Source organism: Mus musculus, chromosome 17 (assembly GCF_000001635.26).
Source record: "Mus musculus strain C57BL/6J chromosome 17, GRCm38.p6 C57BL/6J".
Lineage (NCBI taxonomy): Eukaryota > Metazoa > Chordata > Mammalia > Rodentia > Muridae > Mus > Mus musculus.
In genome coordinates, this window is record NC_000083.6 from 74,853,532 (window position 1) to 74,865,967 (window position 12,436).

A 12,436-nucleotide genomic window follows, 5' to 3' on the forward strand; every position below is an offset into this window, starting at 1 on the left:
CAGCCAACTGGGAGTGTGAGCGGGTCTGCAGATGCCCAGCCACCAAGCGCTGCTGATAGCTGGTTCTTTTTGTTTGCTGTCCTCACCTGGTTTGGAAATATCCGCTTCTTCCTTCAGCCGCTCTCTAGCCACTTTCTCAGCCCCTCACTTTCTTTTTCTGTGAGAGTACACGAAACTTCCCCCCTAACTAACTTTCCTCCTTGGAGGAAGGCTCAGCAGGGGTTCTCATGCATTCCTTCAGTCTCTCCTACCTTGGTGAGGTAGCTGAGCCGAGCCTTAACTCTTCCTCACAGGGTCAGTTTGTCTTGTGTGCACGCTCTTGTCAGGTGTCCTGGTTTGCTCCCCATTAGCTCATACTTCCCTCAAAAATACTGGCAGTTTGACAAGTAGGCTTGTATTTGGCCCAAGGACAAATGGGAATTTTGTTTCCTCTTTTTATTTTATATTAGCTCTAATGTCTTAAAATTTTTAATTGAAATAACTTAGGAAACAAAAATCTGTCTCTTTGGTTGATCTAGATTATCAAAGAACAGTGAAATGAAAAGGTTTCTAGCTTATATACTTCATAAAAGTGAAAAACAGGGATACCAGCTATGCTTTGTTAATTAATATGATGAATACTTGAGAAGATTCAGGGCTTGGGTTCAGATCTACAGGTCGACACGTCTCCTGACCTTGGAGAGGTTCCATTTCTTAGTTTGCAGAGTGCACAGGGCATCAGACATCGCTGGCTGGGTTGTATGTGCTCCTAGAACTTAGAGGTGCTCTAGCTGCTATATTGTCACCATGTTATCCATTTTCACTGACACTCAGCTCTGGAGCTGAGAGATGGCTTGGGTAAAAGGCTTGCTGGGCAAGCATGAGGTCCTGAGTTCTGTTCCCAGAAATCACATAAAAAGTAGGCAGGGAGGCACCTGTCTGTAGGTAGTGCTGCAGGGTGGTAGAGCTGGCAGATTCCAAGAGCTGACCAGCTGTGCAGTCTAACTGAAACAGCAGTGGGAGACCTAAAAACAAAAACAAAAAACAAAACAAAGAAAAATAAAACAGCAGCTGTGGTGGTGCATGCCAAAGGCAGGCAGATTTCTGTGAGAGTTTGAGGCTAGCCTGGTCTACATAGGGAGTGTTCCAGGCTAGTCAGAGTTACTCTGTGTCTAAAACAAACAAACAAAATAAATAAATAAAGGAATAAATAAGATAGAGTACAATAGAGGGAAATATCTGAGGTTGACCTTTGACCTTCACATACGTATGATTGGATATCTACTCCTTCCCCCATCAACTTGACAAGTCACTTGCTGGGTGACCTTGGCAATCACTTCTGCAAGCCTTGTTTGGCTTTTTTTGCTTGAGTTTGTAGAGTGGCAGTGTCAAACCATTTCCTTCCAAGTTACTGGGGAGAGTTTAATGAAGTCAAGCCAGAACCTTACTGTACAGAGGGCTGCAGAAATGAAGAGGAGCATCCGCTCCATGATTTTGTTTTTCTACACAGTTATTTTGAAACCTAAAGAAGTAAGGAAGTGAGCGGGGTAGGGTGGGGGTTGTGGGGTGGGAGGGCTCCCTGGAGGTGAGCAAGCCGACAGGAGCTGAGAGCTTTGTGTATGCCCTGACAGAGTTGGCAGGAGGTTAGTGGTGTCTACAGCGGCTGTAGGTTTGGCTCTGCAGTTTTCAGAGTACTGTGTGTGCAGTGACTCTTTTGATCAATCTGTGGTATAAGGAGAGAGCCTACACTCATTGTTGCTGCTTGACACGTCCCAGACACTCTCACATGTACATGGAGGATGGCCCCTTCATTGCTCTTGATTGGTGCTGGAAAATGATTCCTTGCTGTTCAAAGTGTGATCTGTAGGCCCTTAATATCACCCACCACCTGGAAGCTTGTTAGGAATGTTAGCTCCCATTCTCCCAAGGATGGGCAAAGACTTGCATATAGGATCCTGTATTTCCAGCCAGTTCCCAGTGCTGGCAGCACGTGGACTACACTGAGCAGCAGGTTCTAGAGTCTTCTCCAGCTGGTTCTGTGTGCCCCCACTCCAGGAGTAGAAGATGAAGGATGCTCTTTGTGTGTTTCCAGGGACTCTCCCTTAAGATACATGGCCTAATGTAAATATGGCAGAGGTTTCTTGTTATGATGTAATGTGTTATAAGCCACCAACCAGTGTTCCAGACTCTGAGGTACACTTTGAGAACGTGGTATTCCAGAAAGTTGCTCAGTGGACTGAGTAGGGGCAAGGAGAAGTGATGGTTTTTGATGCCAGCACATTAGCAACTTATCTTTGGGCAGTAAGCAGTGATAGAATGATGTCACCACAGTGCAGAGGACAGTTTATGAGTGATAAACTGAAATAGAGGAGACTGGATATAGGATTCATGAAGACATGGAGTGAAATCTGAGAGAAGAGAGTACAGGCTGACCCTGCACTCAGGGCTACCATGAGACTGCAGGAAAGGAAAGACTGCGGGACCTGCTTCCCTTGTAAAGGTAGGTGTGAGATGCTGATGGAACTGCCCAGGAGGTATTAGGCAATATCCTGGGTTCCAGACAGAATCCCAGCTGAAGCTGTGAGGCTTGTGTTTGAAGCTGTTGTGTGGGTCAGCTCTTCAGAGAGTCCTCCGAGTGAGAAGAGACAAGCTGCAGACTTAAGGCCATGTCAAGAGAGCTTTCTGAGGGGCCTGACAGAACATCTAGAGAGCGTGTGAGATCTCGCATGTGATTCTACGGTGTCAAGGGTGGCTTGACGATTATTTCACTCTTGATATGTAATCATGATATCCAAGTAAGGCCACGATATTCAGTGTCTGATGGCATGTGGAGCCCCGGATTTCTTGTTACCATTTGATGGCTGCTAGCTCACTATCTTCTTCTGTGCATTTTTAAAGGTCCTTAAAATTCTGGTCCAGGCAGTGGTTAATGATATGACCGACCGAAGTGGAGCTGTTGCCTCCAGCCTCAAAGGCAAGCTGCAGGAGTTGTTTGGCAGAATAACTTCAAGGGTGACCAATGACGGAGAAGTCTGGAGACTGTATGCCCAAGTGCATGGGAATGGGCAGAGTGAGAAGCCAGATGAGAACGACAAGGTTAGTGCCGGGTCTGTCTGTCCTGGGCCTCTGTCCTTGCTACCACAGGTAAAGAAGGCCTGCTTTTTTGAGTGAAGGATAAGTACGATCAATAATCTGAAATATAAAACTAATATGCTTAAATTCAGTGTGTGTGTGCACGTGTACGTGTGTTTGTGTGTGCATACATGTGTGAGAAGAGCCTCGTGTGATGTTTCTCAGGTACCATCCTCCTTCTTTGGGTACTGGCTTGGAATTTGTCAAGAGAGCCCAGGGTACCCCAAGGATCCCCCGCCTCTACCTCCCCTGTAGTGGAATTACAAGCACTTGCTATGTCAGTTTTTGATTTTTTGTTTTTTGTTTTTTTAAACACGTGGTTCTAGGTCCCTGTGCTAACTAACAAGGTAGTTACTTTATTGACAGAGCCATCTCCCAGCCTTTCAAATTCAGTATTCAGTACTTTGAATTACGGCCATGCTAAGACTTACAACATTCATCATTTTACATTTCATGAGTTTCCTGCTGCCGTCATTCTGTCTCCTGCAGGAGGGACTCTGTCCTGCTGCCTCACATGAGGGATCTGCAGTGTTTCGCTCTAAGATGAGGCTACAAAAGGGCAAAGTTAACCAAGAGGCCGGGAGCAGGAAACTGCAAGTGCTTGACACCCTGCAGAGACACCTGCCCTTTCTGCAAGGCAGTGGTGTTGCCAGTCCCACTCCATTTGTCCCGTTAGCCTCTTGTCTTCAAGCTCAAAGGAGCCCAGAATATCCAAGGTTTTACCTCATTGTTTTGTGTTTCTTTTCAAAATATCCACAGCAAATCAATGTACTTGTGTGGGTTTGGAATTAGCCATGGTACAGCTAATCTGTGGGATTCTTTGTCGTTCTCTCATCCTTCTGTCCACACAGCTGGCTTCTACTATGGCCTTGTCAGCCCTCAGAACACACATTTCACGCACACACACATGGGCACACTCCTACTTTCTATCTTCTGTTGCTTTCCGACTTTACTCTTCTGCAAATAGGAGCACTCTTACCCATGAGTTCTCCATCAAGATGTTTAAGATGGAGCAAAAGAGCCTTTTAAATGTCTGTGAAATTATATACTGTTCCCCAAGCTCACTCCTCATTCTCTCCTGCACCTCTCAGCTTGGCAGTTGAGGAAATCTTCACACGTCTACAGGTTTCCAAGCCTGGCCTTCATATTTTCCTGGTTCTGGGAAAGGTGGCGGTCCAGATGCATCCTAGGTTTCTTGTTTGTTGCTCTTGGATGTACATCCTACCCTTTCTTTGATGATTACAGAGACTGCCTCACAATGCAGATGCTGGGTTTTCAGTTTGGAATTAGTTCCATATGACTTTCAGAAAACAGTTTGAAATGTGAATGCTCCTTCTTTTGAATGCTGTTCCTTCTCATTTCCTAGGCATTCCAGTGTCTCTCGAAGGCGTACAAGTGTGACACACAGTCCAGTTGTTGGGAGAAAGATGCTACAGCATTTAAGGAAGTTGTTCAAAGAGCCATAGGACTCGCTCATGGTATTTGATATCCATATGTATTTCAATGCGTTCTTCACTGATAAAATCGTGTTAGTCAGAAATCAGGTTCCATTGCAGGTACCTCCTGACTACTTGAGAATATTGATATTGTTGCATCCCATTCAGGAACATCTGTAGAACACTTTGGTGCAATATGATGAAACAGGACAGAGGCTTAAATACTACTTAAGTAAGTGACAGAGTTAATAGATCCTTAGAGTGTGAAGTATTTTTCTACTCAGAAACCTTTACTCCACACAAAGTTTTTGTTGATTATGTTGTTGTATTAAGGAAATCATTAACATTTCCTTCCTGATAGTCTTAATTTATAAATAGAAATGCAAAAAAAGAAAAAGATCATTAAAACATGTAGACCACTGGATATTTAGCATTATATGAAAAGCTATGACATATACAAAAATACAAAAAAAGTTCCTATCTTTGGGTAATTTAGAGTCTATAATTTGAACCTTACCTTATAATAAAACCTTACCTCTGATAAAATTGTCTACTTGTTAGATAAATGCAGGCTTAGACCATTCTTGCACTATGAAAAATACTAAATTCAGCAGTGCATTGTTATATTGATATTTGAATGTGGGTGTGTTATGCCCTGGGACTATAATCCCAGTGAATTTAGTAAAGTCCTGGTCTTAGAAATAGTTACAGAGACTGTAAGCCTCCTAGTTCTCGCCTAACTTTTACTGCCCTGGTAGTGACGGCAAATAGGAGGCAGCAAGGATCAGCGAGCAGGGCAGAGCTTTGGAACCAAGGACGAGAAAGCTCCAAGACCCCCTTTATCATGTGCTTGCTGGGTGACGCTGAGCCAGGGACCTAAGGTCCCTGGGCCTTTGGTTGGTTGTTGGTAAAAATGAGAATTTTCTTACCTATGCTGTTAGGAAGAGTCCACAAGGGCATTTTACTATTTAACAGTGTTTCACATGTTCCTTAAATGTAAATCTCTCCCACCCCCACCCACCCTGTTTCTTTTGAAGTAGAGGATCTCGTCCATATGATAAGGAACTCAAAGAGAGCTACGTGAGGGATGGGGATGAAGTTTAACTGCCTATAAAGAAGCCATAGAACATTCAGATTGTTCAGATGGGCTTAGGAGTTAATAATTCTTCCTGTGGCCTTTCAGATCTGTGACTGAAAGAATGTAAGTGTCCAGTTTCCTGGACCACCTAGGATTGGCAGATAAGGTAGAAGGCTGAACTAAGGGGCTGGAAGGTAGAAAGTCTGAGGTGGTTACAGGAGAAGTCTGTTTTGGGGGTGTGGTAATTCTGTGGCCTGTGCTAGCCAAATGGGGGCTTTGGTCCTTCTGCCTTTGTGGGTGTGGTATTATGTGTGGGGAGCCCCCACTGATGTGTATTGTGTATACTTAGCAGGGTGGAATTTTCTCTGAAGAATATCTTATCTACTTAAGTTTGCCCTCTGTAAACATCTCTGAACCCAGCTCTGTGATGGTCAGACAGACCCAGATAGTTTCATTACCAAGTGCTAGTTTTAAACCTGTCCGCCATAGCTGTGCAGGCTGGAGAAATACTCGTGAAAGCCATCTTCTGGCACTTGGCACAGGTTTTATGTCACCCCCTTCTCTTTTTTGTCTCTCTCCCCAATACTGTCTCTTCACCCTACCCTTTGAAAAGGAAATATGGCACTTTAGAAATCTTGGTGCCTGTTGGATTGCCAGGGGTAAGCGTTGCTGGGGCTGCGGCATGCTTGGGACAGCAAGGCAGAGCTGAACTGCGGAGACCCTCTGCCGAGCTGCTGCCACTCTGTGCTATTTGCAGTATAAGGAGCATGGTCATTTCCAGTCTCTGCAGGTCTCTCCTCCCTCTCCCGCAGCAACTGCTGTCTCTAATGGGCTTTGGAAGTGAGATTGGGATGGGAACTGATAGACTGTCCTTTTTGCTTTTTTCTTGTTAATTTTTTAAAGATGAGAATTATTATTATTTTTTTTTTGAGACAGGGTCTTTCCTTGCAGTCTTGTCTGGCCTGAAACAAAGTCACTATGTAGACCAGGCTGGTCTCAAACCCAGAGAGATCCTGGGTTCTGTCTCTGCCTCCCCAGTGCTAGGATTAAAGACACGCACCACCACACCTCGCTTTAAAAATGAAGGATTTTTTAAAACTAGAAGAACTCCGGGTGTTCCTAGAATAAGTTTCTAGGCATTAAGCAAACTATATACCTCTTCTGGGTGACAGCAGTGCCTCCCTACTGAGGAAGTCCCAGCAGCTGCGAGACTGCGACCTCTGAGACCGGGCTAATCACCAATCAGTGTGAGGCTCGGTGGAGTCTAATCATTGTTCTGAGATAGAAACCTGAAGCCCAAGGATTCTTGCCGGCCACAGTTATTATTAATTAGGATTAAAGCTATTTTGCTGGGCCGCAGGTTGTTTCTTCTGATTGCTTAGCGTCTGCAGCTGTGGTCTGTGAAGCTGTAGTTTTAAACTATGATCTGCAATTTAGTGGACATAATTTTTAATAATCTATTGTTTATGTGTATGAGTGTTTTCTTGTGTGTGTGTCAGAGCTCATTTGTGTGCAGTGCCTGCAGTCTAGAAGAGGGCACCAGGTCCTGAAACTGGGTTCTTGGCAGTCGTGACCTACTTACTGTCTGGGTCCTGGCAGTTGAACTCCGGTCCTCTGGAACAGCACTAAGTGCTCTTAACCACCTCTCCAGCTCATGAACATAATTTTAAGAAACAAAAAAGTAAAAACAACGGAAAGATCCCAGCCCCGTCTGTGCAGGGGCTGCAGTTGTTCACACAAGGCATCCTCCTCTGGGAGGAGTAGTCTCCCGTCAGAATTCCGTCTCAGAGAAGCAGGCTCCCAGAATGCCAAAGGCCGTTTCTAGGGATGAGAGATTCCCTCAGTGCTGATGCCAGAAGTGGCTTGGGAGTCGGGGTGCCTGGCCATGCTTCCACTCCCTGGGTGCAGATGTGCAGATTGATGGTGCCAGTTCTCCGGGGATGCTGTAAACTTTGAGAATTAAAAATGCAGCAAGTTGGGGCTGGTGAGATGGCTCAGTGGGTAAGAGCACCCGACTGCTCTTCCGAAGGTCCGAAGTTCAAATCCCAGCAACCACATGGTGGCTCACAACCACCTGTAATGAGATCTGATGCCCTCTTCTGGAGTGTCTGAAGACAGCTACAGTGTACTTAATTATAATAAATAAATCTTTAAAAAAAAAAAAATGCAGCAAGTTTTTTTAATGGGCTGGAGAGTTGACTCAGCAGTGAAGAGCACTAACTGCTTTTCCAGAGGTCCTCAGTTCAATTCCCAGCAGTCGCATGGTGGCTCACAACCATCTTTAATGGGATCTAATGCCCTCTTCTGGTGTGTCTGAAGATGGCTACAGCGTACTCACATCATTAGATAGATAGATAGATAGATAGATCTTTTTTAAAAATGCAGCAAGCTTGTGAGCTTGGCACATGTGGTGTGTCACTTTGCTGGGCCAGTCAGATGCGCAACCGCCTTAGTGACTTGGGACCGTGGAAGCCTACTGAGATGCACTGCATCTTGGTCCTCTGTCCATCTTGGGCCTTGCTTTCCAGTGAGGCTTTATTTGCCTGCCTCATTCACTGGTGTGTGTGCATGTATATGTGTGGGTTTGTGTACGTACATGTGTGTGTGATCCCCGCCTAATGGAACTCATCCGAATTCTCCTTAGCAGTGCTCTCTTATATAGGATGAAGGATGGAGGGTCAGAATGTAACTCAGTGGCAGACGAGGGCTTGCCCAGCGTGCACAGGCCTGGGTTTGATTTCCCAGTACCACCAAGGAGAAAAAAGTGAAGGGGGAGGGGCTAGGGAAGTACAAACTTGTAAAGCTGATTATTGTGAATTCTTAGTAAAGGGCTGCTTTGTCATCCTGTAGATGAACAGCGCTAATGCCTTCCCTGCGTTCATCTTGCAGTGGCTATGAAATGCGCTGAGAGCAAGTCCATTCCCCAGGAAGCTGTACAAACACTTTCTTCAGTTCGACTCAATTTACGTGGCTTGTTATCCAAAGCAAAGGTAAGAATGACCTGCGAGTTCACTAGAACTGTGGGCTTGAAAGGCCATCAGCGTCAGGTCACTGCTGCTAAAGGAAATAAGTAAGTAAGTGAAAGGCAGACTGAACTCCACTTTAAAGTGAAAGTGAGTAGAGAGAACTGTCAGAGCCTGGGCAGGCTTGGTCTGCAGGGCTCTGCCCTCTGTTGTCTGCCTAGAGACGACAGCAGGAGGTCAGCTCCTAGAGCCCAGGTAAACAAACAACAATACAAACATCTGCACAGAAACTATTCATTGAAATAGCCTCTGCTCGCAGGTCTTTCAGGCCAGGTCCTCTCAGGACAGAGCAAGTCCTCTGTCCTCAGCACCTCATCTTTGTGCAAGTCACAGCCAAGAATGGCGTGAGGGCTGTCGGTGGAGCCCAGGGAGCTAAGTCAGATGCCCTGCAGGTGCAGCAGATTGATGCCCTGGAGATTTGTGGTTCTTTCTAAGCCTCAGTTTCTCGCTGCTCCTCCTTGCTACGTTGAGGAGGACTGCATGTTCATTGTGATTTGTAAGTACTGTGATTCCTGGGTCAGAATATGCTGTGTGTGTTCAGGCTCTTTGCCTAGAAGATGGTTTTTTCTTCTCCACACACTGTAGCAATGTTTCTGTCAGTCTGTTAGGATGTGCTATTGAACAATACAAATCTATTCAATTGGGATGAAAACAATGTATAGCAAGGCGAATACATTATATGTCACAGTGAGACAGATGTCTACTCTATGCAAGCCTACCTGCCTCCCCTCCCTGCCCATGTATGCTTATAAAATCTTGAAGCTGGTTTTCCTGACTCACCAGGCATGCACAGTAGATAGAATTTTGTTAGGACGAATGAACATCATTCATTCAAACACTATTGGATAACATTGACAAAAGCAGTGAACATTTACGAACAGAGTAGAGATTTGAACCCACGGCCTTGGACCCTCTGGGCAAGTGCTCTAGCAGTGAACTGTAGTTGGAGAGCTCTTGAGTCTGTAAGTTCAGGCACACAGTTTGCATTTGTACCTTTCTGGGGTCTGAGCAGACACTGCATTGCTGCTGCACAGTTAGAGTTGCACTGTGCAGAGAGCACTGGGTTCCAGATTGCTATAATGACTTAATACCATGTCTGTATTGTGTGGAAGAAATTTTCACCTTTTGATGGCTGTACTGCTTTTACATTGCAGCAGAATTTTACAGATGTGGTAAGTGGAGAAGTCTCTGGAGAGCTCGCCAGTGAAATAGCAGCTGTGAATGCTCTGGAGGCAGAGCTGCAAGACCTCAGCAACCAGCTTCGAAACCGGTACTGACTGAAAAGCAGCTTGTGGCGCAGTCTCTTCTGCTTTCTCCAATTCCTCCAGTACCTGTATTTCTGAAACACAAGATACCCGTTTTTAAAATAAATTTGTTTGCTGGCAAACGTCCTTATTTTGTGATGTTCTCAGATGTTTGCACTTGTGAAGTTCATTACACAGAAAAATTGTTTATACCTTTGGTTATTGGTAAGTTCAGGATTTGCACTCTTGAAGCATTCTGGCACAAGGAGGCCAGCACAGGGTTCATCCTTGCTCAGCCCCACATGAGCATATCATTCTTTGGAAAAACTTAGTATAAATGAGGTGGGGGACACTGAGATACCACAAGCTTGTGGAATCATTAGCTTGGCTCCATTACTGTCCTAAAATGAGAAAAGAGTGGATTTGGCGCTGGAGACACTTACACTTGTTGGGGTCTTGTGTTTGTGTCAGACACAGACTTAGCTAAGTTGGAAGTGTGAGTGTGGTTTAGCTTCCAGATCAAGAAACAGCAAGAAAAGAAGGGGTACACCCACATTATGACTCTATCATTAGCCACTAGGAAACGGGCTGTTAGCTCTTCATGGTGAAACTGCCAGGCCCAAGGACGTTGTTTGATAAGCTTACTGTGGGTAGAGACAGCTAGAAATGGTGCCCTCTATCAATGCCTGACTGAGATGCTTGTCAGTAATGGCGGTGGACATGTATCCTGAAGGTAGCTGCTGAGCTTACTCTCACCACAGAAGTCAGAGAAAGGAATTGTTTGGTTTCTGGCCTGCGTTGCTCAGATTTGGGTCCCATGCACAGTGTGAATCACTTGTCCCTTGTATTTTCCATGTTCTTATTTGTAATTGGGAATAATTTCTACCGCTAGTTTCTTTCTGGTTTTAGCTGTCTTTGGAATTTAACATTTCATGATCCATCAACATAAAGTAGTCTTAACACTTAGAGGATCTTTAAAAAAATTCTTTCATAGGTGAATTTTGCTTATGAATGCTTACCAGTTCTAAATATTCTTAATTCCTTAGCCATCTGCTTCTCTTTTCTATTATCATACTAGCTTTCCAGGGGAATAAATATGTCCAAAGTTTCTGCTCTAAAAGACAGTACTCCTGAAAAAGTTCAGTGTCATGAGATGGTAACAGGAATTATGACTTAGTCGTTTAGGGAAGCCACTGGGGAGTGGGGTGGGTGGGTGAATATCGGGCAGATAGGACGTGAATGTGGATGGTGGGTGGCAATGGGTGGAGCAAGGCTTTAAGTGAACGCTTTGTCAGTACCTAGCAGGTAAAAGAGAGATGGGAAGAAAAGAAATGCCCAAAAGAACATGAGTTCTGAAATCAAGTGAACAAATGAATCAATTTATTCTCCTTTTAGTTCCAGTTGTAGCAGTCACAAACCACACTGCAAAGCAGTCACCTGCATTCTGTTGTCTTCTCCATAGCTATGCTGAGTCACAGCCTCTCTTTTGTCATGGGCTGTTTGCTCAAAAGAGAGCTGCTGATGTTTTCCTTTGGAGGTGTAGACCAAAACCAAAAAAGGGAGTGATGTGACATGGTGGGTGTGGGATTGTGGGTGTGGCGTGGTGGATCTGGAATCGTAGGCGTGGTGGGGTGCTCTCACCTAGCGTCAGCTTTTGTGGTGAGGACCACTCATCTGATCACTGCTGTGGAGTCTCCGTGCAATGTGTCATCTATTTTGGCTAAATACTGTATTTCCACCTGTCTTAATTTTTGTAGTTTCAACATTGGTTTTCTAGTACTAATGTCTCTTTTTCAGAATCATTCTTTTGCTTTGTAAGCTGCCAGAAGAGAAGAGATGTCATTCCAAAACTTAGCTAGCAGCAGTCAGTCGCTGAATCAATATTACTGGCCAGCTGTCACGTCTCTCTCTGAGCCCTGTCAGCTCAGCTCTGGAAAGAGAAGAAATAGGCAGATCCCAAAACCCGAGTTTTCCCTGCTGCTTGGATAGGCTCTCCCAATAATTGGTTGATTTGCCTTCTCTCGTGAACAGTGGGACCACGTTGACAGTGTGCCTTTCTTTCTTTCTTTTTTTTTTTTTTTTTTTTTTTTTTTTTTTTTTTTTTTTTGGTTTTTTCAAGACAGGGTTTCTCTGTGTAGCCCTGGCTGTCCTGGAACTCACTCTGTAGACCAGGCTGGCCTCGAACTCAGAAATCCGCCTGCCTCTGCCTCCCGAGTGCTGGGATTGACAGTTTGCCTTTCTTCACTGAGTTCCCCAAGAAATTCTGTGAGGTCTTAGTTGATAATAGCCTATGATTTGTTAGGATTATTAATTAGTAAATTCCTTGTCAGCCTTTTCCCAGAGATGAAGCATATTTAACTAGGACCCTGAGTGAGTATAGACAAGTGGAAGTGAACTACAGAGCCCTGTAGACTACTCTGGCTCATTTAAGGGCGGAACACGTGGCCCTCTGTTATGTGAAGCTTCATCATGATAGCGAGGGACCCAAACGCTGAAGAAAATGATAGACTTTCCATGTCACTTTTGTTCCTATTGGGTGTGTTG

The 12,436-nt window shown here is 44.8% G+C and overlaps 1 protein-coding gene across 5 annotated transcripts in view; it reads left to right on the top strand.

The window, feature by feature from the left end:
* The window catches only part of Ttc27 (tetratricopeptide repeat domain 27), a 145,836-nt gene extending 135,797 nt beyond the window's left edge, over nt 1–10,039 (top strand). For 3 of the 5 annotated variants that reach the window (XR_003952200.1, NM_152817.4, XM_006525027.4), the window contains 4 exons: nt 2,878–3,075; nt 4,478–4,589; nt 8,515–8,615; nt 9,803–10,039. Coding sequence is in view for 3 of the 5 variants with exons in the window: in NM_152817.4 (NP_690030.3) it covers nt 2,878–3,075; nt 4,478–4,589; nt 8,515–8,615; nt 9,803–9,925 (534 nt within the window). In the remaining 2 variants the exon portion in view is untranslated. The remainder of the gene's footprint in view (nt 1–2,877; nt 3,076–4,477; nt 4,590–8,514; nt 8,616–9,802) is intronic. The other 2 variants (XR_003952201.1, XM_006525025.4) reach the window with 1 other exon arrangement.
* Nucleotides 10,040–12,436: the final 2,397 nt, after the last annotated feature.